The sequence below is a fragment of the Malania oleifera genome, chromosome 10, assembly GCF_029873635.1.
Source record: "Malania oleifera isolate guangnan ecotype guangnan chromosome 10, ASM2987363v1, whole genome shotgun sequence".
Classification (NCBI taxonomy): Eukaryota; Viridiplantae; Streptophyta; class Magnoliopsida; order Santalales; family Ximeniaceae; genus Malania; species Malania oleifera.
The window spans coordinates 27,411,580-27,437,302 of NC_080426.1; the positions used below are offsets into that span (position 1 = coordinate 27,411,580).

General features: G+C 34.4%; 1 protein-coding gene across 13 annotated transcripts in view; it reads left to right on the forward strand.

Annotated features, from left to right (window-relative positions):
* LOC131165875 (uncharacterized) overlaps positions 1-8,179 on the forward strand; it is a 100,810-nt gene extending 92,631 nt beyond the window's left edge. For 10 of the 13 annotated variants that reach the window (XM_058124009.1, XM_058124013.1, XM_058124015.1 and 7 more), the window contains 3 exons: positions 4,935-5,033; positions 5,971-6,009; positions 6,994-8,024. In XM_058124009.1, coding sequence (XP_057979992.1) covers positions 4,935-5,033; positions 5,971-6,009; positions 6,994-7,131 — 276 coding nt within the window. In that variant the 3' untranslated portion in view covers positions 7,132-8,024. Of the gene's footprint in view, positions 1-4,934; positions 5,034-5,970; positions 6,010-6,993 lie in introns of all 13 variants that reach the window. The other 3 variants (XR_009139688.1, XR_009139686.1, XR_009139687.1) reach the window with 2 other exon arrangements.
* The last annotated feature ends 17,544 nt before the right edge of the window (positions 8,180-25,723 follow it).

Below are 25,723 nucleotides of genomic sequence, written 5' to 3' on the forward strand. Positions count from 1 at the left end.
TTGAGTGAACCCTTTTGCAACCAGTCGCACTTTAAATCTATCCACGCTTCCATCAGCCTTGTATTTGACGGTGAATATACATTTACATCCTACTGGATGTTTCCCACACGATAGGTCTGAAATCTCCCAAGTTCTATTTTTCTTTAGTGCCTACATTTCTTCCCATATTGCTGTTTTCCATTCCGGAATTGAAATGGCTTATTGAATGGAGTTAGGCACTTGCACTTTGTTCAGATTTGCCACAAATGTTTGGAAGCTAGGTGACAACCCTTATAAGAGACAAAGTTGTAGATTGGATGACTGGTTCATGACTTCCTACCTTTCCTTAAAGCAGTGGGACAATCAAGGTCATTAGCAATAGACTCATTAGTGATGAATTCAGAGCTAGTGTTACCTGGTGAAGTTTATGTGTTCTTGCATTTGGGTTAGATTCTTGACTTTGCTCGGGAGGTGCTTGTTGCTCTAAATCTTCTTGAATCTTCTCCTTCTGAGAATATACAATGAACTCACCATTGGTTGGTTTCAGATGTTGGACATGAGTTTAAGGTGGAAGATTTTTAGATTCTGTTTCTGTTTGGTGACTGTGGTTTGGAGTAAGAGTAGGAGTAGTTGAGATAAGGAGGGATGGTTACTTGTGGACTTGGGTGGTTGTTGGTTGTTGTGGCATCAATATCCCAAAGCTGGTATTCCTGTATGAGATTCTCCCCCTGAATATCATATTTGGGGTAGTAAGTTTGATGTTCAAAGAAAGAAACATCCATGCAAGTGTGTAGTCTTTTTGTAACCGGGGAATAGCATTTGTACCGTTTTTGGTTTGGAGAGTAACCAAGGAATATACACTGGAGTGCTTTGGAATCGAGTTTACTTTTGTGTTGTTGGTGGACATGGACAAACACGGAGCACCCAAGTACTTTGAGTGGTATTGTTGAGACAATTCAGGTGTTGGGATAAGAATGAAGGAGTTGACAAGTTGTTTGGAAATTTAAGAGCTGGGAAAGCATTCGGTTTACAAGATAAGTTGTTGTGAGTATGGTTTCCCCCCAAAAGTGTTAAAACACCTTGAGGCTCAATTTTAAATGCCAAATTCCAAAAAGGCTAATGCATTACATGCTAAGGCTTACGCATTTTTACAAAAAACACGCCTTTTACGCCTTTTTAGTTGAGGCTTACGCATTTTGGGTGTGTGATTCTCAAGTTAGAATTGGTTAGAAAATTTAAACAGGTTTGTACAAAGGGAATGTCATAATGTGAGTTTATTTCTAAAACTCTTGAACCTCAACCTTTCCAAAATAAATGGACTTGTATCTTACGTCATGAAAATAGTTTGAACTTTGTAATGGTATAGCTGTCATGAAAATAGTTTGAACTTTGTAATGGTATAGCTATCTCTTGTCATGATTTATGTCATGTATTCGAGTTAGCAATTTTTGAATGGCCAACAAGTATTTTGCGAAGTACATCTAGTTTTTGTTTTTTACATTATATTTGTGATTTTCTTAACTTTTAATTTATTTTAAATATGTATAATTTATTTAACAAATTTTTATCTTAAAAAACAAATTCTCAAAAGGCTTACACCTCGCCTTTTGAGGGTTGAAACGCCTCGCCTTACGCCTTCGCCTTTTAAAACATTGAGTAAAATAATGAAAAAAATGCGAAAAAAAGGCAACGGGAAAACCTAACACAAACTAAGAGAGCCCCTACTTGAACCCTTGCCGTCATAATTGACAGAAGACTTTAAATTGGCCAACTCAGGTTGACACCTTTCTCCCCTTGCTTTTACCACAATATAAACCAACTTCTTTCTCTCAAGGATCAGTCAACCATAAACCCATCTTTTCCTACAATTGTTGAGCTTCACTTGCCTTTTCATCAACCTCCCATCTAGGAGAATTATGGGTAGGCAAAGTTCCATCCTCAACCTGATCAGTCGCCTGCTATCCTATATCCTTACCATCATCTTCAAAGAGATTAACTTTTTTTAAGCCTTCAAGTGGAATTGCCTGCACATGGGAAAGGTCTCCAACTAGATCTAAGGTTACTGAAGCATACCCATTATGCTCATGAAATTAGTTCGAATTATAAGCCATTATTGCATGCAAAATCACTATCAAGATCACTTCCGTCATCTTTTGGTCTGAATATATCGTTACTAATCCCTTTTTTCTTTTTAATTAAGAAGAAAGAACTAGGGGGAAAACTAAGCATGCATCTAGAAAATAAAAGAATCCTAAGTTACCTGTAATAAAATTGAAGAAAACTTAAAAAGAAAATTGATGTTTCCCATATGAGAGTTCATTGTAAGGTCGTCACCCAAGGTCCCAAATTGGGAGAAGAATGTTTGATGAACACAAATACTTTGAACTAATTGAAAGGAAATGTTGTTATCTTCACAAGATATTGGCCAATCATGATTTCTTTTGTGGACATGCATGCATGAAATGCTTCAAGAGAGGAAACCTAGAGAAAGGGCTAGGTTTTTTCGATGTGCGGGTGAAAAGGTTTTTGCTGCCTTTGAGAAGGGCAGTAAGGAAGTTTTTTTAGAATTGTTGAAAGCTAGAAAGGGAAGAGGTAGGCCATTGGTTTTTCTTATGAAGCTTCTAAAAAATAATGGCGTTCTCTAGAAAACATATTCAAGGTTTTCTTTGACAAGGAAAAGAGATCTAACCCATTTAGGGAAAACTTCTTCGTGGAGGTTTCTCAAAGAGTGTCTCAGAAGGTGGAAGCTGGAGTGTGTGTGCCTTGAGGAAACAAAATTGAGGGAGAGACATACCCATTTCGTTTGATCATTTGAGGTGGCAGAAATGTTGGACAGGCTGCCCTTCCAACTTGTGGCACTGCAGGAGATTACCTGGTGATGTAAAATACATGTATAAACGTTAAGCTGGATGTGAGACTAGGGAAGCATTCAATATCCTTCCTGATAGATCTTGGGTAAGAACAAGTTTCTTTTTTGGTGTCCATGGCTGAATAGAAGATGCTTCTGTTGGGAGGAACTGACTGAGCTCAGAACTGATTGGTGTTTCCCTGGGTGTGCGAAGAGGGGAAGGTGTGATTTTAACACAGTTGGATTCTATTTTGAGAGTGAGGAGGGCAAAGTAACTAGAGCCACAAAGGACTTTTAACTACAACATTGATGAAAAAGGCTGGAAGATCCCCCTTGGTGGGGTTTTTTTTCTTCTTTTTGTTGTTTTTTTTGGGGGAAGAGGGGTTGAGTTGGTTGGGGTTTGGGAAAAGGGAAAAGGCCACTCAGATTTGAGAATATTGCCTGAAAGTGGTAACCTTTCTGGAACAGGATAGACAGTCATGGAATTGATTCAGTGTGGAGGGCAATCCTTGTTTTTGGTCTGGAAAGGAAGCTAAAAATGTTGAAGGAGGTTTAAAAAAAAAAAAAAACAAGAAAAGAAAAGAAAATGGAATAAGGAGATCTTCAGGATTGTGGATGTCAAAGTTGAAGAACTTTAATGGATGATCAAGAAGCTGGGCATCAAGGAAGGAGAAGGTTTGTTCTCTGCTGATGACAGATTGCAGAGAAGGTTTGAAGAGTCATTGGGGGCACTATTAATGCAATATCCATAAAACTAAAGTCCAGGAATACTTGGGTTGCTGAAGAAGACAATGATAGTTTTTTCTTTTCACAGAACATCCAATTTCCATAGAGCGACAGCTATATATGAAAGAAATTTCATTACAGGAGAGAAGAAATACAATGTCTGCCGAAATACAAGGTGGCAGACAAGATATCCTCCTACAACATAAGAAAGAAAAGTATACAATGGAAAGAAAAGTTTCCATGCCACCTCCAACTGGCATGGGAACTTTGTGCACTAGGTGTTGCATTTTTCATTTTGAAATCTCTCTCTCTCTTTTGGGAAGGATGGGAATATTTATCAAGGCCCATTTTGGTTTCACTTTTTAGATTTGTAAGTCGTTTATTTTGGCAGCTTCTGGGTGCCTTTGAATGAATATAATTACTTATAAAAATAGAAAACCTAGATAGAACAATTTAATGATTTGCCAACATAAAGAAGAAAAAGGCTCAACGAAAAATAAATAAGAGACTAAAGAAATCCCATATCGGCACCACATCAAATTATGTTTCAAAAGGCTTTGATCGCTAAAATTGCTTTTAACTGCTCTTGAAGTACTCTTCATCATAGTACTGCAGAGATTATTTCACTTTTTAAAATGAAAAACAGAATAAGTAATATAGTTGCACAAGTTCAACTTGTTACTTATGTTGGCATTATTATGATTTATGCCATATGTGATGTCTGAAGATATAAGTTTCACGTTAGAAATGCCCCCTTTCAAGTCTTTTGGGTTGGGAAAAAAAAAATTTTAATAAAAATTTTAAAATTAAAAAAAAATACAGTTATTGAATATTGACTAGTGTAAGTGTAATAAACAGCTTTAAATAAAGTTAAGAAAAGAGATTCTTGAAGTCATGGATTAAGTGGTTTCAGCCTTTCAGGTTTGAGCATCATAAGAAAGAATTTGTTTTTGTTTGCTCAAATCTCTTGAATGCTTTCTTTTAGCTTATTTATCTATCTATTTTGATAAGCAAATTTTCTTTATACTTGATGTACCAATAGAACAACAGCGTCACAGTTTGTTTATATAATAAAGCTTTTAATTCCCCATTAATGCTGGTGAAAAATATTTGAACTATGTGTTGTCATGTGTCTCATGTATGTATGCATTATATTGTGTTTTTTTAGATACCAGTGGTATGCAGTATATCCTTTTATGCATAAGATGCAGTGGTAGGGTAATACATCATATTATGCATTCTAATATACTGGAGGGCAGAAGTATAATAAATTTTGGATTTTTGTCCCATCCTTTAGAGCCAAATTTTCTTTTTTATGTCCTATCCTTTTTTTTTACTATTGCTGGATGCTGTGTTATTTGAAAACTGTTTTTCTATGCAGATTCTGAAAACTCTTTTTGAGATTGTATTGTTTGAGGACTGTGGCAATCAGTGGAGTCTTAGTAGACCAATGCTTAGCTTAATACTCATCAACGAACAGGTGATACTCATGCCTTTTTATGTTTTGGTATCCTAATAATTTATTATTATTTTTTAGCACTCCAGCTTCCTGTGTGTGCATCTATTTTGCCCATCAGCATGTTAATATTGATAATATGCCCAATCTGCTTGAGTAATGTTCTATAGCGGGTATAGACAGGATAAAGTCCATATCTGAGTTTGGATGAAAGACTGGCTTAAAGGCTTTTGATATTTTTATTTATGCTGTTGAAGGAACAATGATTTTGTAGCAAAACTGAAATTGAACCTTCTTGTTTTTGTGGAATAACTGTAATTTCTCTATCTCATTCTACATTTTTCTTCTCATCCTACCATGAGAACTTTTTCACTCTTATTTCTTTCCTGCATTTATCTGTTTGTAGTGCAGATCTTTTCCTTTTTATTGTTTAATGCAAAAATACAATGGTCAATGCTTTTTACAGTGCCTAGCTAAAAGATGCCTTTCACATTCCTTTCATCCATAACTTAGCCCCAGCCATAATATTTGCACATTTGTTCTATTAGTTTTCATAATTGTATATTCTGGTCCATTGCAGCTTTCTTGTAAGTAGTGTGCATGTCCAGTTTAAATGATTATGATTTAACTGTTCAACTCATTTAATTTACTAAACAGTTTTGACATGTTTTTACTTTCTAAACTAGAGTCTATAGACTGCTTGGGAAACTTGGCAATTTGTATATTTATGTGTATTCTCATATACTTATGTAACATTTCAATACTTCTTCCTAGTGTCCACCATATGTAGATCATGGTGCAATATGTTTTTATCTATCTTTAGAAACTTGATCAAGATTTCTGGTGAGTTTTGAATTGTATTATTTTTGGCCAAGCTTTGAGTTTCTGGTTGCTTGATAGCATGCAAAGTGTCTACTGTGTTATTTTGCTCTTCACTGAGTCAACCACCATTCTTCTGCAGATATTCACTGATCTGAAAGCTCATATTTTAGCTTCACAGGTAAATCTCACTCTGCCTCTTGATTTTTAATGCAACAAATTTCTTATATGTAAATTGTGGGGTAGTCATTAAGTGCATTGGCTTAGCACTCCATCTATTATTTTCTCTTTAAGGATTTTTTCCCCTTTATATTATTTTAGTTACTAGTGTTTTTGTACTAGTTATTTATATTTCTCATTTGTTCATTTGTATGACTTTTTATCGGCATATTTAACTAAATTTTGTGTTTGAAAATTTGAATAGATTGTTCCCTAAGAACGACAAAGTAAATTATTATTATAAAAGAGGTATATGTTGCTCAGCTGCTGATATGCACTGGGTTTGTTCCATAGACCATGGTTGAGCTGTTAGTCTCCACCATATTTGAATACCTTCATCACCTATCTGCTACCATAATTTAAAACCTTTGTCCAACCATTTGCCTATGTATGCATCATCACCACCTGGGTTATTGCATCACTCACAGTAATGTGTGATGCGTTTACTATACCATATTGTTTTACTGAGTATGTCGTTCTCCCATGTCATTTATATATTCTGCCAATATTTTTCTTAAACTTTTTTGTTGGTGCCCAAATTATTCTTGCATCGCAGCATAGTACATGGTAATTATTTTCTAAAATGTCAGCCCCTGCCCAACAGAGGACAGGAAACTATCCGTACTATTATCTAATTGTAATCTGCCTAGTTTTAGATCATCCAGTAGTTAATAATGGATAATATTCTTCAAGATAAGTTATGGGTGCTAAAATGGTATTCACCTGTATTTGCTGTCTGATGTGAAAGAACACCAAATCAAAAGAGGAGCCTTGCTGCCCCAAAGACTTCAAGTGTGCACATCAAATATTGTTTCTTTATTTGAGCATCTTTGGTTGCTTCTTTGGAGTCCTACAAAAGCATATATTGGTGTAAACCTTTCAAAAGTCTTGTTTTCACTTTTCGGATTCTTTGTTCACCGACATTATCTTCTGCATTTTGTTGCAGCCAGTGGATCAACACCAGCGATTGGCCCTTTGTTTTGACAAACTTATGGCAGATGTTACTCGAAGCTTGGATTCAAAGAACAGGGATAAGTTCACACAGAACCTGACCATATTTAGGCATGAATTCCGTGTGAAATAGCTCATCCTTTCTGATGCAGCAGCCGAACTTCTTGGGGAATGCAATGTATCTGCAAAGGATGTTCATATTACATACGTCCTTTCGTGTTGTATACAGGAATTTATTTTCTTTGAGAGAGAGGATCATGAAGTGCATTTTTTGCATTGCAGTGACTGATTTTGTTGTGTCGGCTGAAGAGAAGCAGGTTCAAGTGGGTTTTTGGGGGGGGAGAGGGAAATCCTGTATGAAGTCTTTTGTACTGATGTTGAGACTGTCCTAGTGTTCAGAAGCATAGATTGCTATACAGGTATAATCGAGAGGATGTAAAGGGCTTGCGGAAACTAATGGCTTGCTTGGAAATAGTCAGTGGTTGTTCAGGAGTCTAATTCTTTTTAAAACAAAGTATGTAAATCGTCTCTCTGTCAGATCTGGTTTTGGTGGAAAATCAGGTTACCAAATTTCCTGTACATTAATAACCTAGTGTATTCTTTTGTATTTGTTGATAGCAGAAAATGAAAAAAGAAAAGAAAAAACATATACTGAATTGTGCTTATTCTTTTTTGACTCCCCGATAGGTTGAAATTTTTCCCTTCTTTGGGAACATGATTGGTTGAGAATTGAAGTTGGAGAATTGTTGGTTGGGATTTCTCAGAATTCAGCTTCTATGCAGAAAGCATGGGCCTGTCATTTTTTGCAGGCAAGACAGTGAGGCTAATCTGCGTCGAAACATGTTAAGGGTGCCCTTTGTTTTTTCCTGCTGCAGCACACATATATCATGTACAAACCTTGTGGTTGATCTTAAATGCTTATCTTTTCCTATCAAAAATATCAACCGTGTTTGGGAACTTGAAGTTCAGATTTTGGATTTGAATAAAAAGTAATAAAAAATTTATTGAGTCTCATTTATATTCAAAGCCTGAAATTCATGTTTCTAAACACTACTTGTATGTTAATATTTTTTTTTGTCTCACATCCTTGAGATGCACAGGTAAGAGAGACATTAAGAGGTATTTAAATTGCTAATGTTTGTTTGTTTTGTTGAAGTTTTAAGTACTTAAATTTACATTAATTACTCAGGTAATCTCTATTCTGTTGCCTTAAATATTTTTATTTTGTTTACTAAGTTGAATAATTATAACTAAACTGAAACGTTAGAAATGTGAAATAAGTGGAGAAAATAAACAAATGCCAAAATTATGCATAATGTGCCGTAGTCTCGCTACTTCGTGTTTCATCCTGTCTTTCACCTCTCCTGTAGCTTAATTTCTTGCTTGTGCAGCTTAATTTCACCAGTGCCTGCTCTGCTGCATTGAAGATGGCCTTTGGTCAGAAGAGAAACTTAAATATTACTCAACTGGGAATTTGGCGCCGTCCCTCAACATTTTTAGAGGAATTTTGTTCTTGAATATTTCGATTTCTTTAGCTGATGCTTTTGTAAAGTGTCTGATGCTTTTCTGACGAATCTGGAGAAAATGTTCTGAGCTTTCCTTCAGTGGAAATCTAAATTATCTGTTAGTTGACAAAGATTCCTTGATTGGTGAAAATTAAGAGGCAGAAGATGATTTCACAAGAACAAAATGGACAACTAGGAACTGGGGTAGAATATGGGTTTTCAAAATGGGTGTAGAATTGATCTGGATCCTTTTAACACAATTTGGATTATAAGTGATCTGTTTGGGGAGAATCTGCCTTCTTCACTTGCTTTATGTTTCTTGAGGTTGCCAAGAGTATTGTAGAGGATCAAGGTATGTTATACGTCTCTATCTGCAGTGGTCATATTTTATACTTCTCAGTGGGGGTCAGCATAGGCAAAAAGAGTGAGGCTCGCTGTTGCATGGTTAGTATTTGAACACCGAACGCAAGGTTTCACAGGATCTCAATACTCAGATGGCACCAAGTCAAATGGTTAAGTCTTTAATTGTTTAGTTCTGCAAGTGCGTGACAAGAGAATGATATACAGAAACCAATAATATTAGAGAAGCAAGACCTCCTAACCTTATTTTTATTTGAAGACAAATGATTACACATTTATTAACATGTGTAGGAATACCATGCACGAATTCCCTCTAGTGTCTCATGTCATTCAAATGTCATATTTGGACAGTTGACAACAATTATTTAGGGTCAATTTTTTATAATCTTAATTGCCTAGGTTGTAGTAGATGCTATCAGTATTTATTAATGTAGCATAATTGACTATTTCTATAATTATATAGCTAGAAACATTGTTATCTATCAACCTATGGGTTATTCCTTCAAATAAGTATGCACGTCAACCCCTATACGGAGAACTATTTAGTTACTCTTGCCGGTGAAAATGTTAATTTTTGTAGCCTTCGTGATAAGACATTAGGAGGGTTCATGGTTTAGTTACCCGAATTAAAACACTAGAAACTAAACAGAACCAAAGATTTTGATTCGATGTTTTTGTGAATCAAAATCAATCGAATCCATTAGTTAATTGACAATTTGATTCAATTATCTAATCCAAACCAATTTTCAAATCATTATAATTTCTTTTTAAAAAAAAAATTAGATGCTTTAATTAAGTTTTGGTTTAGTTTGTGCATTTATACTTTATTTATATAAATTAGTTACCCAAAAAATACTTGTACAACTATCAGTTCATGAATATTAAAAATCAGAACTAAATCGATAATCATAAAAAAAAATAAAAAATAAAAATAAAAATAAAATTGAAGCCTAACTTAAACAAATAAGTTAACCAAAATTTTGATTCGATTTTAATCAGATCAGTTTTCAAATATTTTTGAACAGTACTAATTAGCTCTATTCATAACTTGTTAGCCACAGCACCTTTGTGTTACGCATGATTTCCTTAACCATGGCTTATCTCATGCAAAAGCAAGCACTATATGTTGATGAGGCACTTGACATATATCCAAGTTAACCATTTGACCATGTCAACCAAACTAGTTACTGTAACAACCTTGTGAAAAGACTATGGCTCCAATAATGTCCATCTCTGATCATGTCAAATAAGCGACTCAACACCTGTGTGCTCCTTAGCAACATAGAGTGTCAATTCAGTACTTGTTGGGATAACCTAAAACAAGTCATGTTGTGCTATTGTCTAAACACATTAACTTACAACACCATGTGTCTTGGCAATATCAAGGTAATCAAACGTCTGATGTAAGGCCACATGAAAGAATTGGTCACCTACAAAAATAGTGAGAAAGGATAGTATAATTTGTTGTGGGGGAAATATGTGAAACTTATACTGAAAGAAATGTTTTAGCAACTATGTGTAGCATGTTTGTGGTTTATGTTGAGGGAAACACAGATAGATTTGGTTCTTAAATTAACATGCCAATTGAAACATTTCACATGATAGATTTGACTCTCTAAATAGCATGTCAAATTATGCTTTTTAACATTTTCCCCTATAGGGTTTATAATTTGATCCATTGTGTTTTTTACAGTGATTAAGGTATATTGGACTGAACTAGCTACAAATATCATCCTAGCCCATATTTGAACAACAACATCCATTAAACAAGTTAAGTTTTCAAAAAGATTAAAATATCCTTTAGATCCTCTTGAGGAATGGATGACATCATCTTACACAATGGAACTCTAGCTTGTCTATGACTATGCCATGTGAATGAAGGTGATTTTAATGTCGCCTTTGATCTACCTTACTAGGAATATTTATCCATAAATACAAGGATGAGATTCCTCCTTCAACTCATCTTCATCCTCACCACAAACAAAACACGACATCAAGTAGATTTAGGGAGGGGAAGGCCAATCTATCAATCTTGTCAAGACAACAACCCTAATTATATTTTACTATGGTAGGGTTTTTTGGTTTATATCAAGTCTAATCATCCTTCAATCTACCATCTATATCTCTCCCTCTCTAGTTCCTTGGGTTTATTGTGGCACAAAGAGCCACTGGCAACCCAAACTCCACTAAAGCATCAATCAAGTGCTACAAATTCTAATGCTCGTCGATTGCTAAGATTGATGCTTGTCAGTGATGGGGAATCTCAAGATTTAAAGCTTAATGAGAGAAGATCATGATCGAAATCTCAAGATTCATAATGATAGGAATCTATTCTCTGTATATCGACTACAATTAGATCTAATACATAAATCAAGTTAGATCTTTTTTCTGTAGATGTGCGGATTATAATCTCCTCTTGTGCCTTTGGGGCATCTTTATCCTAAGGCATATTTTTCTGGCTAAGCTTAGTCAGGATTGGCTAAAGGTGGAAGATCAGACAACTCTACACAAAATCAATGTGATAAGCTCTCCCTTCTTAGCCAGTTATATGCCACAAGTGTATTGCCCCAAACACAAGCTATGAATCCTTCACTTAACCTAACCACCAAAATAAATGCACCCTTATAAATTTAGATAAGCTAGAAATGGCTTGGGATTGTTTCATGTCACATTTGGTTTCTATAAAAATAAAACAACACAAAATCTATTTTAAAAGGCAATGACAGCCTTTTATGGGTATGTAGAAGAGTTGATGTGTGTATGTATATCTTTATCTATATATAAGTTAGTCTTTGGTTCACAATTAGAATCATAATTTGAACTGGAATTCAAATGGGTTGGAATAAAAAGTGGAATGCTAGCTCCCTTCTCATATTTTGTTTGACACACAAAATCGGTTACATTATAGTGTTTTATATACATAGACATAACAATCAAAATTAATCCAATTTGCATTATAATGTTTTATAGACATAACAATTGAAGTTAATCCAATTATCAACTATGCCCTTGGATAAAAAACTATGTAATTAATTTTATATGAAACAATAATATTATGAATCTATAATTGTTATAAAATATCATTGTCTTCATAAAAATTAATTTTTTTTTATAATAATATCATTATTATCATGCACACAATTATGCTTTCATATGATAATGTATATCATATTGTATACATTTTTACATTAATATGTATTTTTGTATATATTTGTAGTGGACAATATATATTGTGTTTTCAAGGATCAAAGTTCAATTTCAGACTAAAAGGTAGGGTCAAAAGGAGGACTAATGGGGAAGCCTTATTCCTGTGTGGAATAGGAATTGAAATCAATCATTTCTATTCCCATTCCTAGAGCCAATTCCCTATTACCAATCATCACCTAAGTTTAATTAAGTTACTTCCTATTATTTTTTTACTAAATATTACCTTATCATCTTTTACAACATTGTTACTTCTTCCACTTTCTAGTTTTCACTAGAATCATGCTACCTAAACTGTTTTTATTTTATTCTATTTTATTTTTATAAGATAACTCAATCTACTTGGCCCACAAATGACTAAAAACAACTTCTTCATTTTTTAAAAAATAATAATAAACATTTACTTTTCCGACTCATGTATAAAGTGTAAAGTTCAAGTTATTATTTTATTTTTTAATGAACACATTTTCATATTTGAGAAGCAATACTCTTGTTGATGGTTATTTTGACTAAATGCCCAAAATGAATATCGATAAGCTTCTTTTTACATTTTTCTACCTTTTACTTTTGTTTATGCCTTTTTTAGCTTTATTATTGCCATTTTCGACTATATGAGGTGTTCCAAGATGGTCCAAAAGTATAATGGGGAATCTGACAGCGATTTTGACCTTGTGCACACAAATTGAGGCAAAACCTATTTTATTATGGGTTTTTTGACCTCTTTTGTTAAATTTGACTGCACTAAGTGATTCAAAACAGTATAAAATGGTGAAAAAAATCTGATAATGATTTTAACTTTGAGCACACAAATTAAGGCAAACCCCCTATTAATCTAAGCTTATTTTACCTTGTTTTGCAAAATTGGACTATATCGGGCGATTCAGAGCAGTCCAAAAAATGATAAGAAAGGGTATGATAGTGATTTTGACTTTGAACATACAACTTGAGGTAAAAATCCTATTATTCCAAACTTTTCTTATCTTCTTTTGTCAAATCTGGTTGTACCAGATGACTTAGAACAATCTGAAATGGTAAGAAAGGGTTTGAAAGTAATTTCAGTTTCGGACAAACAAATTAAGGTAAAACTACTATCATTCTAGATTTTTTTGGCCTTCTTTTGTCATGTCTGACTGCACTAGGTGATTCAAAGCAGTTTGAGATGATAAAAAAAAGGGTCTAACAGTTATTTGACTTCAAGTGAGCAAATAAAGGCAAAACCCATGTGTTTTCAAGCTTTTCTGATTTTCTTTTTTTTCTTTTTTTTGTCAAATATGACTATATATCGTGATCTAAAGCAATCTGAAATAGTAAGGTGGTGTCCCCTAGTGATTTTACCCTTTGACACAAAATTAAGGCAAAAATCCTATCATTTCTAGATTTTTTTCTCTTTTATTGTCAAATCTAACTACATCAAGTGATCCAGAACAATTTGAAATGGTAAGAATAATCAAACAATGATTTTGCCTCAATATAAATTTGCCTTTTGCATGTAAATGGAGGCAAAATCCTTTTTTGTTATTTTTTGGCATTTTTGGACATTTTAGAGATTTTTTATCATTTTTTATGGACCCATGTACTGTTTTCTTTATTTTAATAAGTTAATCATTTTAAAAATTAATTAATTAAATATTACAATATTTTAATATTAATATATTAGAAATTTAAAATATTGAAAATTAAATATTTTTTAAAAAATAAAAAAACAAAAAAAAAAAATAAGGCTAATGCATGGCCGCACACGCCGGTGCGTGGGAAACCACATGCATACGTGTACCGGCATGCACACATGCCAAGTGAAACGATGTTGCTTCATTTTGTTAAAAAATAAAAATAAAAAGTGGAGGGTGTGTGTGAGCATGTGCGTGGCTCTTTAATGGAACGACGTTGTTTTAGTCGTTCTCTCTAGTTCCAAAATAGCATCGTTTTTTGTTCCTCCCCCCACTAGAGCCACCATCATTGCTTACCTTCCCCCTTTTTTCTCTCCGTCTCTCTCCTCTCTCTTTCTTTCCCTTTACCACACACATCCCTTGGCCCTTATGCTTCCTCTGGCCTCTTAGTCATCCCCATCTCCCTCACTCAATCCCTACAAACCGCACTGTTGAAGTTGCATTGCCCCTTGTCTTTTTCTTTTCTTTTTTTAATTTATTTCATTTATTTCCCTTTTATTTATTTTTCCTCATCAGAGCCTATAAAAGCTTGGGAAGGGTAGCAGACAGGGGGGCTTGAGGTCCTCTCTCTCTTGCTTTTTCTCTCTTTCCCTCCCTCTCGCTCTCTCCCTTCCACTTTCTTTTTCCCCTTCTTCTTGAAAATCCAAGGCCCCCTCTCCCTATTTTTGCAAGTGACTCTCTCTCTGTAACTTCCCAACCCTCTATGTGGGCTCAAAGTGCTACTAATCTATTCATTTACCTAATAATCTATATTCTAATATCATGTACACAGTAGAAAACATAAATATAATCTCCCAAAAATATAATTCCAGAGTTTTCTAAATCTATTTACCAACCATAATAAATTAATCATCCACCTGTATTCAAATATATACATATCTCAAAAAACATAATCTACCCTTCCAGTATTCACAACACCAGTATGTTTCACAACCATTCATAAAATCTGGAAGACTTAAAATATAAAACATAAAATATCTACATTCCCAAAAACATCATTAAAATGTTTATACCCTTTTTCTTATATCTCCCAAAAATGTTATAAAACCTTGAGCTCTCTAAACTCGATCTCGAGAAAATCCTGAAAAAGATAAATTCATATTCGGGTAAGACATATCTCAATAAGGGGAGAAACAATATATTAAAAACAGTGTGTGGCTAACATGAGTTTATATAACAATATAATATTTAACATTTGAAAATCGTTAACGCAATTTCTGAAATCATTCTCTGATCCTAACCAAACACATGCAAAAGATTTAATCCACAAGATTACCCGAGGATAGGGGTGATTACCCGTCCATACAAGTAGCACCCTTCTGCTCTGATACTTAAGCAACCCGAAGATCACAATTGAAGCATACCAGGGCACTCACCTTACTCAGTAAGCCCTCAAGTATTAGATTGATCTCGTACTCACACAATTCAACAATAGCTTACCGGCAAAGGCCCTAAGGATAAGAAAATTGACCCGCTCATACAAGTAGGTTCTCTCTGCCCTAGTACGTTATATAGCTACTACCACATCTGAAGCTGCTAGTGCATTCGCCTTTCTCAGCAAGCCCTCATGCGAAGAGTACGCCTCGCCCAATCATAACGTGTTCTACATACATAGATACTTCTGATATCATAATATATTATTAATTAATCATACTTTTATGTTCATGTTCTTAGCTTAAACATTACATTGCATTTCGCTTTACGTGAACTTTTACATTAAATCGTTCACATTTGTCATTTTCATTCCATTGTCATTTCATTGTCATAGCATAACATTTTCATTTCATTTCCTTCGTACTACAACTGGTCTTTAGTCATCATAAGTTTGTCTACAGCTCCTTTTAGCTGTCATCAATTAGTCTACACAGAAGTGTGCCAGAATCTATTAACATGACTGTCTTTCGGCTGTTTTACATTTATATGGTTGCATTTATCATACACAAGTAACATAGTCAATAACATATTTTATTCTCAATACTTTACTTACTTAACCTGTATCTCATACATTTAACATATATTTGCACAAAATCTCATGTCACACAATTTAATAGTAAAAATTCATTCATATTCCTGTAAAATAGGTCAACCCACATTTAACATTTATATGCTAAAAATACATTTCATTTCTTACATAATTATTCTAAAAATATTTTCCACTTTCATCAGTTCATTTTCGCATATACGTATCTAATAAACAGCTCTAAACTCGGAAAAAACATAATTTAAATGGTTGGCATTTTAAATCCATACGGAAACATATACACGTATATATATATATATATATCACAATTCATTTTCCATTAAATTCATAAAAATTCTGGTTTAATATATATTTTTTCTCTTACTTGATTTCTTGAACTACGCCAACAGGGACCCTAAAAAAATACCTGCGGCGCTCACCTAGACCCTGAATCAAAAATTCTAATTCCATTAAATTAATTCTAAATAATACTATTTTAATATTTCCTAGGCTCTTAAATTCTCAATAAAGAATTATACCCTCAAATATAACCAAATTACCAAATTTTTCAAATCTCATTCTCGCTTTGGAGTGGGGTCTAGAAAAGCCCAATTGAAAATTTACTCATGTCAAAATGACGATGATCACAACTAGGACCCCGTGGTGGTGTCTGATCGTCGATTTAACAGCAGATTTAACAACAAATTAAGAAATTAGGAGAAAGTTGTCTTACCCCAGGAATGGTGCCTACGCCGCTCCCACGATAAATCCGCGCAGTAGAAATGTCGGTGACGGAATTAGGAATCCAACGGCACCTTCTATTTTCTGATCGGCACTCGTTAGGCTGACGAAATTAATGAGAGAAAGAGAAGTGGATACGGAGAGGCGAGAGAGCTTCAGGGGCAGCCTCCTCTGCTCTGGATAGATCCAAAGCTTCCAGTCTTCTTCTTTCTTCTTTTTTTTTTTTTCTTTTTCTTTTACTTTATTATATATGTTAACAATATTATATTATATTCTATATATATAACCACCATTTTATTTAACTAAATTAATTCAATTTAATAATGTTTAATTAATAAATTACTAATAAATAATTTTAATTTAATTTAATTCTTTTTTTTTCTATTTCCTTTCTTTGTTTATTTAATACATTAATTTAATAGTATTTAACTAATTAACTGATTAATAATTTTAATTTTTAAATTTTTTTCCGAGTTATTACACACTCTCTCTCTATTCTTCTCCTTCATTTTCTTTTTTTTTTTCTCCATCTTTTGCTTTTTTCCCTACCCCATGTGTGTATGCATGAAAGTGTGTGTGGTGTGTGCTTAGGTATGTGTATTACATGTATGTATATCTATGATGCATGTGTATGTATATGCATATGCATGAGCATGAGGATGTATGTAGATGCATGTATGCATGATGAGCACATGCATGGTACATGCACACGTGGGCATGCATGATGATGCATGTGTGTATGTACGTGACATCCATGAATGGATGAATGCGTAGGTGAGTATGCATGATTGACATGTATTTATTTATTGATATTGATATGTAGAAGCACGTGTGTTTATGTGTACGCATATATATATGCATATATTTGTGTGTGTTTTCTTATCTTTATCAAAAATATCAAGAAATTAGAAAATGTGGAAAATCCCAAAAATAAAAGTCATAATCTTGGTTCTCATGTTCTATTACTGGCTGATAATGGGATAAAGAGAAAATTCTACCATATAATGTATTTCTGTCCCCTATCCCTAGGCATGGTAAGAGTCTAAACATTTGAGAAGCATATGATTTGAAAAGGATTAGAGTTTTAATTAGTTGCATTAGACTGAACGAACCATATTTTGTTCATTTAATGTTGAAGTTTTCTTTTTCAAAAAATATTTTTCAAAAATTTTAAAAGTATTGTGTTTTTTAGTGTTTTTCCTTGATTTTTTCAATTAACTCACAATGAAGCTTGAGAATTTCAAAAACTCATGCATATCACTACACATTTTAATTCAAACTCTCTCATTTTCAAACTCATTTTTTCCATTTACTATTTTCAAATGTCAGTAATACAAGTTTAATACCCTTTTCTAAACACTTTGATTTTTCAAGTCGATAATACAAGTTTGATGTTTTTAAACAACCTGTTTTTTTCAATTATCATCATCATCATCATGTTTTTATCAAAACTTAGAGAGTTAGAGTTTTGAGACCAATCCTTTTTAGAGCAATACTTTTTTGAACTTTTTAAAGTCGTGTTGGGGTGCTTAAGCAATGATATCATCACTAGAGAACCAAAAGTGGTCATTTTTTAATTTTCTATTTTTTATTTTTATTTTTGAAGACAACACATACGTAATTGCAGAATTGTTTACGAACGGATGTAGTTAAAGATGTTGAAAGACTGATCATCACTTAGATGATTGGCTAATTACCTTCCCTATACAAAAATGTATTCTCGAAATCAAAATTTGATCTTTTTGCCAGCCTTTTTTAGGATTTTTTTCCTACTTTCCCTTGTTTTAAAAAAAATAAGGTGACGACTTCATTCTTTTTATTGTTTTTACCCATTTTATTTAAAACTCTTTATTTCTCGTTTAGGAACCGCCATTCCCTCTTTGTTGGTTGCTTAGGAATCCGACGTCTACAACTCTCAATATTATAAAATGCTATTTTTTTTTTTAAGAAAACACCTACTTTAATTAAAAAACTAATTTCATCAAAAAATCTTTGGAAGATGTGTGATACATGTTCACATTTTTTCTAATAAAAGAGTCATAAATTTTAAATTATATAATGTTGACTTTAGAGAAGAAAATAATTGTCTTCTTTTTTAATCATAAATGTACAGCCTAAGGAAGAAAAGTTCCTTTTACTATATTCGGTAACAGGATACTAAATACTACAAAATCAGGAAACTAGCCAAATATAGGTGTGGAGACCCGAAAAATAGTAACTAATGAAATAATAAATGAAAATAGGATAATTGGTTTGGCATAGGCCAAACTGTGAACGATTTTGGGTGAGCTAGGAAAATCATTGATGGTTTTGAGTTACTGCGGCTAGGTAAGGGTAAAACGGTGAAAACGGTTTGGTTAAAAAGGCCAAACCATTGACGGTTTCCCCTGCGTCACAAGCCTATATAAAGGCTTTAGGATCATTTTGTGTTAGAAAAATCAAAGCTCTTTTCTCTCTCTCTCTCTCTCTCTCTCTCTCTCTCTCTCTCTCTCTCTCTCTCTCTCTCTCTCTCTTTGATTTTTTGCTCGATTTGAGCCCAAATCAAAGGATAAACGGCATTTCGAGATCTCGGCGACGATTCTCCGCAGTTTAACCAGAGCGATTTTGTTAGTTTAGGCTTCCCAAGCACCACTCAAAAACTGGGGTAAGGAAATTGTTTTTAAAGTTTAATTAGTCATTGGGAGTGTGTGGGCCTAGGAATGTTAAATGACTATTATTCTGAGGTTGAGTTGATTAATTGAGATTTATGGATACAGGGTTTTGGTATGTACGCCGCAAGCACGGATTAGGATCCTTGCAGGCATAACTCAGGAAATAGGTAAGGGGAATAAGTTATGTAAATTATTTTAGCAAATTGTGTCAATTAAAATATAACATGTGATTACAGGAATATAGAGTATGATTGTCTGGTTGATACAGAGTATTTAAGTTATGGGTATGGAAATTATAGTTTTATGTATATATACGTATTTTGGGAAAAGCCTGGTATTTGAGATTCAGATAAACCCTAGAGATAAGTGTATTATTATTTGACCGTAGAGAATTATAGTTTATCTCATACAACAGGGAAATACAATTTTCCTATACAAAATATTATATTATGAATATCATTCAAATTTTGTGGCATGAGAAATGATAGTTTTAAATACAGAATTTATATACAATATTTTATAGAGCCATGAAATTATAGTTTATTCAGAACCATGATATACAATTTATACAGATTCATAATATTACACTTTTATACAAATTCATAGTATTACAGCTTTATACAGATTCATAATATTGTAACTTTATACAAAATCATGATATTGCAGATTTATACAAAACCATGATATTACAGATTTATATAGAATCATGGTATTTACATAATCATGGTAACACAGTAATATTAATAAATAATATTATTAGTATCAGAACCCTAATGGACCAGAGATTTATAGAGAGCATGGTACCGTTGCTATACAATTATAGTAGTGCGGTCACACTTTCAAATAAAGTTTTGGTAAATCAATCGATTAGGCCAAAGGAGAGTAAAGGATCCCCCTGGAGTCTGGACCAAGTTGGGTAGGCCAATCGTACTCACAGTTACAGTTACAGTCACAGACACAGATACAATTTGACTAAACCTGGTAGGCCAGCCACGCTTAAGTCCAGCCTATAGGCCGTACAACCCGATCATGCGGGGTTAATTCATAATTACAGTTATCTATTCAGGGAAGTTTTCACAGTTATATATATACATAGATTTACGAAAGCAAAATTATTTATCATAATTAAAAGTATGTTCAAATAGAAAATGTGTATCTTAAATTATATAGGTGTGAGTTATGTTATATATATATATAGATACAAAGATGCATTTTTGGTTACAATTGAATTAATAGTTATGTTTTGATTATAAAATTCATTTGCCACACACTGATATTAACTTATTGCCACTTAGTAAGAGGTGTCTCACCCCAAGAATTCAAACATTTCGGGAGATCTAGACAAATAAGCGAAGCAAGCTCCGAGATATAGGAGGTTGTGGTATTGCCCTAATTTCAGGGTAAGTGTTTGAGCTGCAAGATATGTTTTTGTGTAACTCTGAGGATGTTTTATGACTTCTGTGGATATATTTATAGTTATGTGTTGATGGATGATTAGAACTATGGTATTGTATATGAGATTCAGGTACTTTACGTTTTTCGCTGCATAGATAATATATATTTATGGACAGATATATCCCCGGTACCCCACTTTGTCTTTGGGTTGTAAGAACCTGACCCGAGGTAGATTGAATAAATGAAAAAGGGTAAAAAGGTAAATTTTGTGGGTTTCGTCAACGAAGTCATTGTTCTTGTCGATGAAGGCCCTCATACTCTTCGTCGCCAAAATTCAGAGTCTCGTCAACGAAGAGATACTAAATGTGTTGTAAAATATCTAAATAGGGTTCGTCACCGAAGGGGCCTTTTCGTCAATGAAATGTATGGATGATTCATCGACGAAGGTGTCATCTCGTCGACGAAGTTGGTCGGGTCAAATGGGCTAGAAATATCTGTTTCATTTATTTCTTGGCTAAGTAAGCCAAAACTCTCTCTCTCTCTCTCTCTTTCTCTCTCTAGAACCAACGGGATCTCTCTCTCTCTCTCTCTCTCTCTCTCTCTCTCTCTCTCTCTCTCTCTCTCTCTCTCTCTCTTTCTTCGATTCTTCGTTGTTCATCACTTGATTCCACGATCCAACATTACTGTGTGGATCAGGGGAGGAATCTCTAGGTTTTTAGCGGACTGAAAAGTCGTTTCGAGGATTTTCGGGTTTTGACCCAAAATTGAGGTAAAGGCCCAATTTTATTTTCATTTTAGTATATATGTAGAAATAAGAATTGTAAGGAAGTATTGTTCTTTATTGTTTAGGTTTTGGGGTCTCAGTTCGTAGTTTTGGAGTTGTAGAGTTCGTGTTTTGATATTCGAGAAAAGGTAAGGGGATTTTATTTATATCAGTTTATTTTCGAAATTGGGATCTGTAAACCTGTAGTTTACGATTGTATGTACGTTTTGGCTACTTATTTGGGAAAATCTATCGGGTGAAAATGTAGAATTTTCGGGTTACAGTTTTCAAAAAAAATTAGGGGTTTCGGGTATCATCTCTATTTTGTTTGGGAAATCGTATGTTGTATTAAAACTGTAGTATTGAGATGACCGTACCCATATTTGTATTAAATTGTATTCTTGAACTAAAGAAGATATGATTTGTTGCATACCAAATAAGTGTGGAATAAATGGTTGTATGTAAAATGTTCCAAGTTTTTGTAAAAACAGCTAGTGGCGGCTAATTACCGTATGCTGATGAGTATAGGGACATGAGTTCCAAAATGGTTCCAAGTTTTTAAAATCAGCTAGTGGAGGCTAATTACCGTACGCTGAATGAGCTAGTGAAGCTAATTTCCGTATGCTGACGCCATGTCTCGGCTAATTACTGTGGGCGAGAGTGTCTGACTCTTTATCCGAGGGTGTGAATTATCGCCTGTTCTTTTCGACTCGTCACCAATGGGTGTGAGCTACACCATACTGGCAATGATATCGTAGTGAGATTTCAGTTATTGCAGGGTATCGAGTACTTGAGTGTGATGACACTGACCGTATGCTTGGTATCGTATGTATTGGAACGGATTAGTGAAAAATACTGGAACTGTACTATATGGAACTGTATTGTACTGTATCATATTGTGTTATGTTTTACGTCAAAATAACACTCGTATGCCACACACTGATATAACCTGCCTTCTTCCTTATTAAGAGGTGTCTCACTCCGAATATACAAATGTTTTTTTAGGTCCTTTGGGTAGCCGAAACTAGCATCCTAGCATTCGGAAGCGGGGGTGTTAGTTAGCTGCGTTTAGTACCTGAGTAGGTATGAGTTTTTTAATCGGGTTGTCAGTGTTAGGTTTCGTAAACACCCAGAGTGTGTATTGTATTTTGGGATGTATATTTCTAGTTCTGTATAGACTCTGGTATGGTATGATGTATGTATAGAAAGAACATTTTCTGTTGCGTATTTGATGGGTATAGATATGTATGTGAATGTATATAGGATACGTGAACCCCAAGGGGTTGGACCCTCATTCAGTATTGTATCATGTATGTTTAATTGATACAAAGATAGGTTAGGTTACTATATTCACACTTGGGACCCATCTGCGAGTTCGAGGTGTGACATGGGTTGACTTTGTTGATATTTTGTGGTATTAGAGTTTATTATGTGAAAAAAATATATATATAGTAGAACTTTCGGGTCGTGACAATAGGAAACTACAAAATAGGAAACAAACTTATAGAGATATCAGGAATTTTATAGAATCTCTTTATTCCTAAATTAACATACTCAACTAATAATAAAATCAAAATTGCTGCAACGGTATCCCTAAAAATAAGGGATCGGGTATTTCCACACTCCCCCTCAAGCTAGGCGTAGATATTAATCAAGGCAAGATTGGCACTTAAATCTTCAAAGTTCTTCCCTGGTAGAGCTTTAGTGAGGATATATGCTATTTTCCAACTTGTCGGCGTGTATAGTAGACTAATTGTCCCATTTTCTATCTTCCCTTTTATGAAGTGGTGATCTAGCTATCTCCACATGTTTTGTCCTATCGTGATGCACCAGATTCTTTGCAATGTTAATAGCTGACTAATTGTCACAAATACCTTCATTGGTTCACAAGTGATGATTCCTAGTTTTCTCATTAGTCTTTCCAGCCATATTCCCTCACAAATTCCGAGTACCATAGCTTTGAACTTCGCTTCTGCACTACTCTGAGAAACTACTGGTTGTTTCTTACTTCGCCATATTACTAGATTTCCCCACACATACGTATAGTAACTAGATGTTGACCTTCGATCCATTATTGATCTGACTCAGTCAGCATTAGCGAGCACTTCAATATCTTTCCTTGTGTTTTTCCTGAAGTACAAGCCTTTACCTGTTGTCATTTTAAGGTACCTCAGTATTCGATGGACAACTTCCATATGTTCTTCACTTGGATCATTCGTGAACTACACTAATCGAGAACCCAATATCAAGTCTAGTGTGCGAGAAATAAATCAACTTCCCAACAAGTCTTTAATATCTGACTTTGTCCACTAGAACATTGTCCTCATTAGCTCCAAGCTTAATACTTGAGTCCATGGGTGTTGTAGCCGATTTGCACCTTATTCCTATCTCTTTAAGAAGATCTAATACATATTTCCGTTGTGACACTGAATTTCCCTTACTTGACCAGGCTACTTCCATTCCAAGGAAGTATTTTAGGCTCCCAAGATCCTCGGTTTCAAATTCTTTGGCAAGTAAGGTTTTGAGCTTGATCGTTTGTCTTCATAATCACCCGTTAAGATGATGTCATCTACATACACAATGAGAATCGCCAATTTTCCTTTAGTTGAGTGCTTGATAAACAAAGTGTAATTTGCTTGACATTGAGAATACCCATACTTCTTCACTGTTTTGTTGAACCTATCAAACCAAGCTCTCAGGGATTGCTTCAATCCGTAAAGGGATTTATTGAGCTTACATAACTTATTCATAGTTGCTTGTGTTTCAAAGCCAGGAGGAATGCTCATGTAGACTTCTTCTGTAAGGTGTCCATTAAAGAAGGTGTTCTTAACATTAAGTTGGTGAAGAGGCCAGTCAAGATTGGAAGCCAATTATAGTAGTACCCGAATAGTGTTTAATTTGCCTACTAGAGCAAATGTCTCTTGGTGGTCGATACCATAGGATTGAGTGAACCCTTTTGCAACTAGTCGCGCTTTAAATTTGTCCACGCTTCCATCATCCTTGTATTTGATGGTGAATATCCATTTACATCTTGCTAGATGTTTCCCACTCGATAGGTCTGAAATCTCCCAAGTTCCATTTTTCTTTAGTGCCTACATTTCTTCCCATACTACAGTCTTCCATTTCGAAATTGAAATGGCTTCTTCAAATGGAGTTAGGAACCTACAATTTGTTCATATTTGCCATAATTTTTTGGAAGCTAGGTGACAACTCTTTATAAAAGATAAAGTTGTAGATTGGATGGCTAGCACATGACCTTCTACCTTTCCTTAAAGCAATGGGACAATCAAGGTCATTAGTAGTAGACTCATTAGTGATGAATTCAGAGCTAGTATTACTTGGTGAAGTTTCATGAATTCTTGCATTCGGTTCAGATTCTTGACTTTACTCGGGAGGTGCTTGTTGCTCTAAATCTTCTTGAATCTTCTCCTTCTGAGAATATTCAATGAACTCTTTACTGTGGTTTGGAGTAGGAGTTGGAGTCGTTGAGATATGAGGGATGGTGGCTTGTGCACTTGGGTGGTTGTTGGTTGTTGTGGCATAAATATCCTAGAGCTGGTATTCTTGTATGAGATTCTCCCCCTGAAAATCATATTTGGGGTAGTAAGGTTGATGTTCAAAGAAAGAAACATCCATGGAAGTGTATAGTATTTTTGTAACCAGGGAATAGCATTTGTACCCTTTTTGGTTTGGAGAGTAACCGATGAATATACACTTGAGTGCTTTGGGGTCGAGCTTACTTCTGTTTTGTTGGTGGACATAGACAAACACGGAGCACACAAATACCTTAAGTCGTATTATTGAGACAATTTAGGTGTTGGGATAAGAGTGAAGGAGTTGACAAGGTGTTTCGAAGTTTAAGACACGGGAAGGCATTCAATTTATGAGATTAAGTTGTTGTGACTATGGCTTCCCCCCATATGTGTTTTGGGACATGAGTGGAAAATATAAGTGATCTAGCAACCTTTAGAATGTGTCTATTTTTCCTTTCCACTACTCCGTTTTGTTGAGTATCGACACATGAACTTTGGTGTATAATGCCTTGACTTTGTAGGTAATCTCCAAGAATGTGTTTGAAGTATTCCTTTGCATTATCAGTACTAAAGATTTGTATTTTGGTATGGAATTGGGTTTGAATCATAGCGTTGAATTTTTTGACGATTTGCCCAACCTCTGATTTTTCTTTCATGAGAAACACCCAAGTGATCCTAGTGTGATCATCTACAAATAAAATAAACCAGCGAGTCCCGATAATACTTTTGATACATGAAGGTCTCTAGACATCACTATGGATTATTGAGAATGGATGGGATTTTTTTATATTGTTGAATTGAATAAGGGTTATGGGCATGTTTAGCGAATTGACAAACTTCACACTGAAAATCTTTTGAATTTTTATTGCCGAATAACGAGGGAACAAGTTTTTGAAGGCACATGAAATTTGGATGACCTAGTCTATAGTGCCATAACACAACCTCA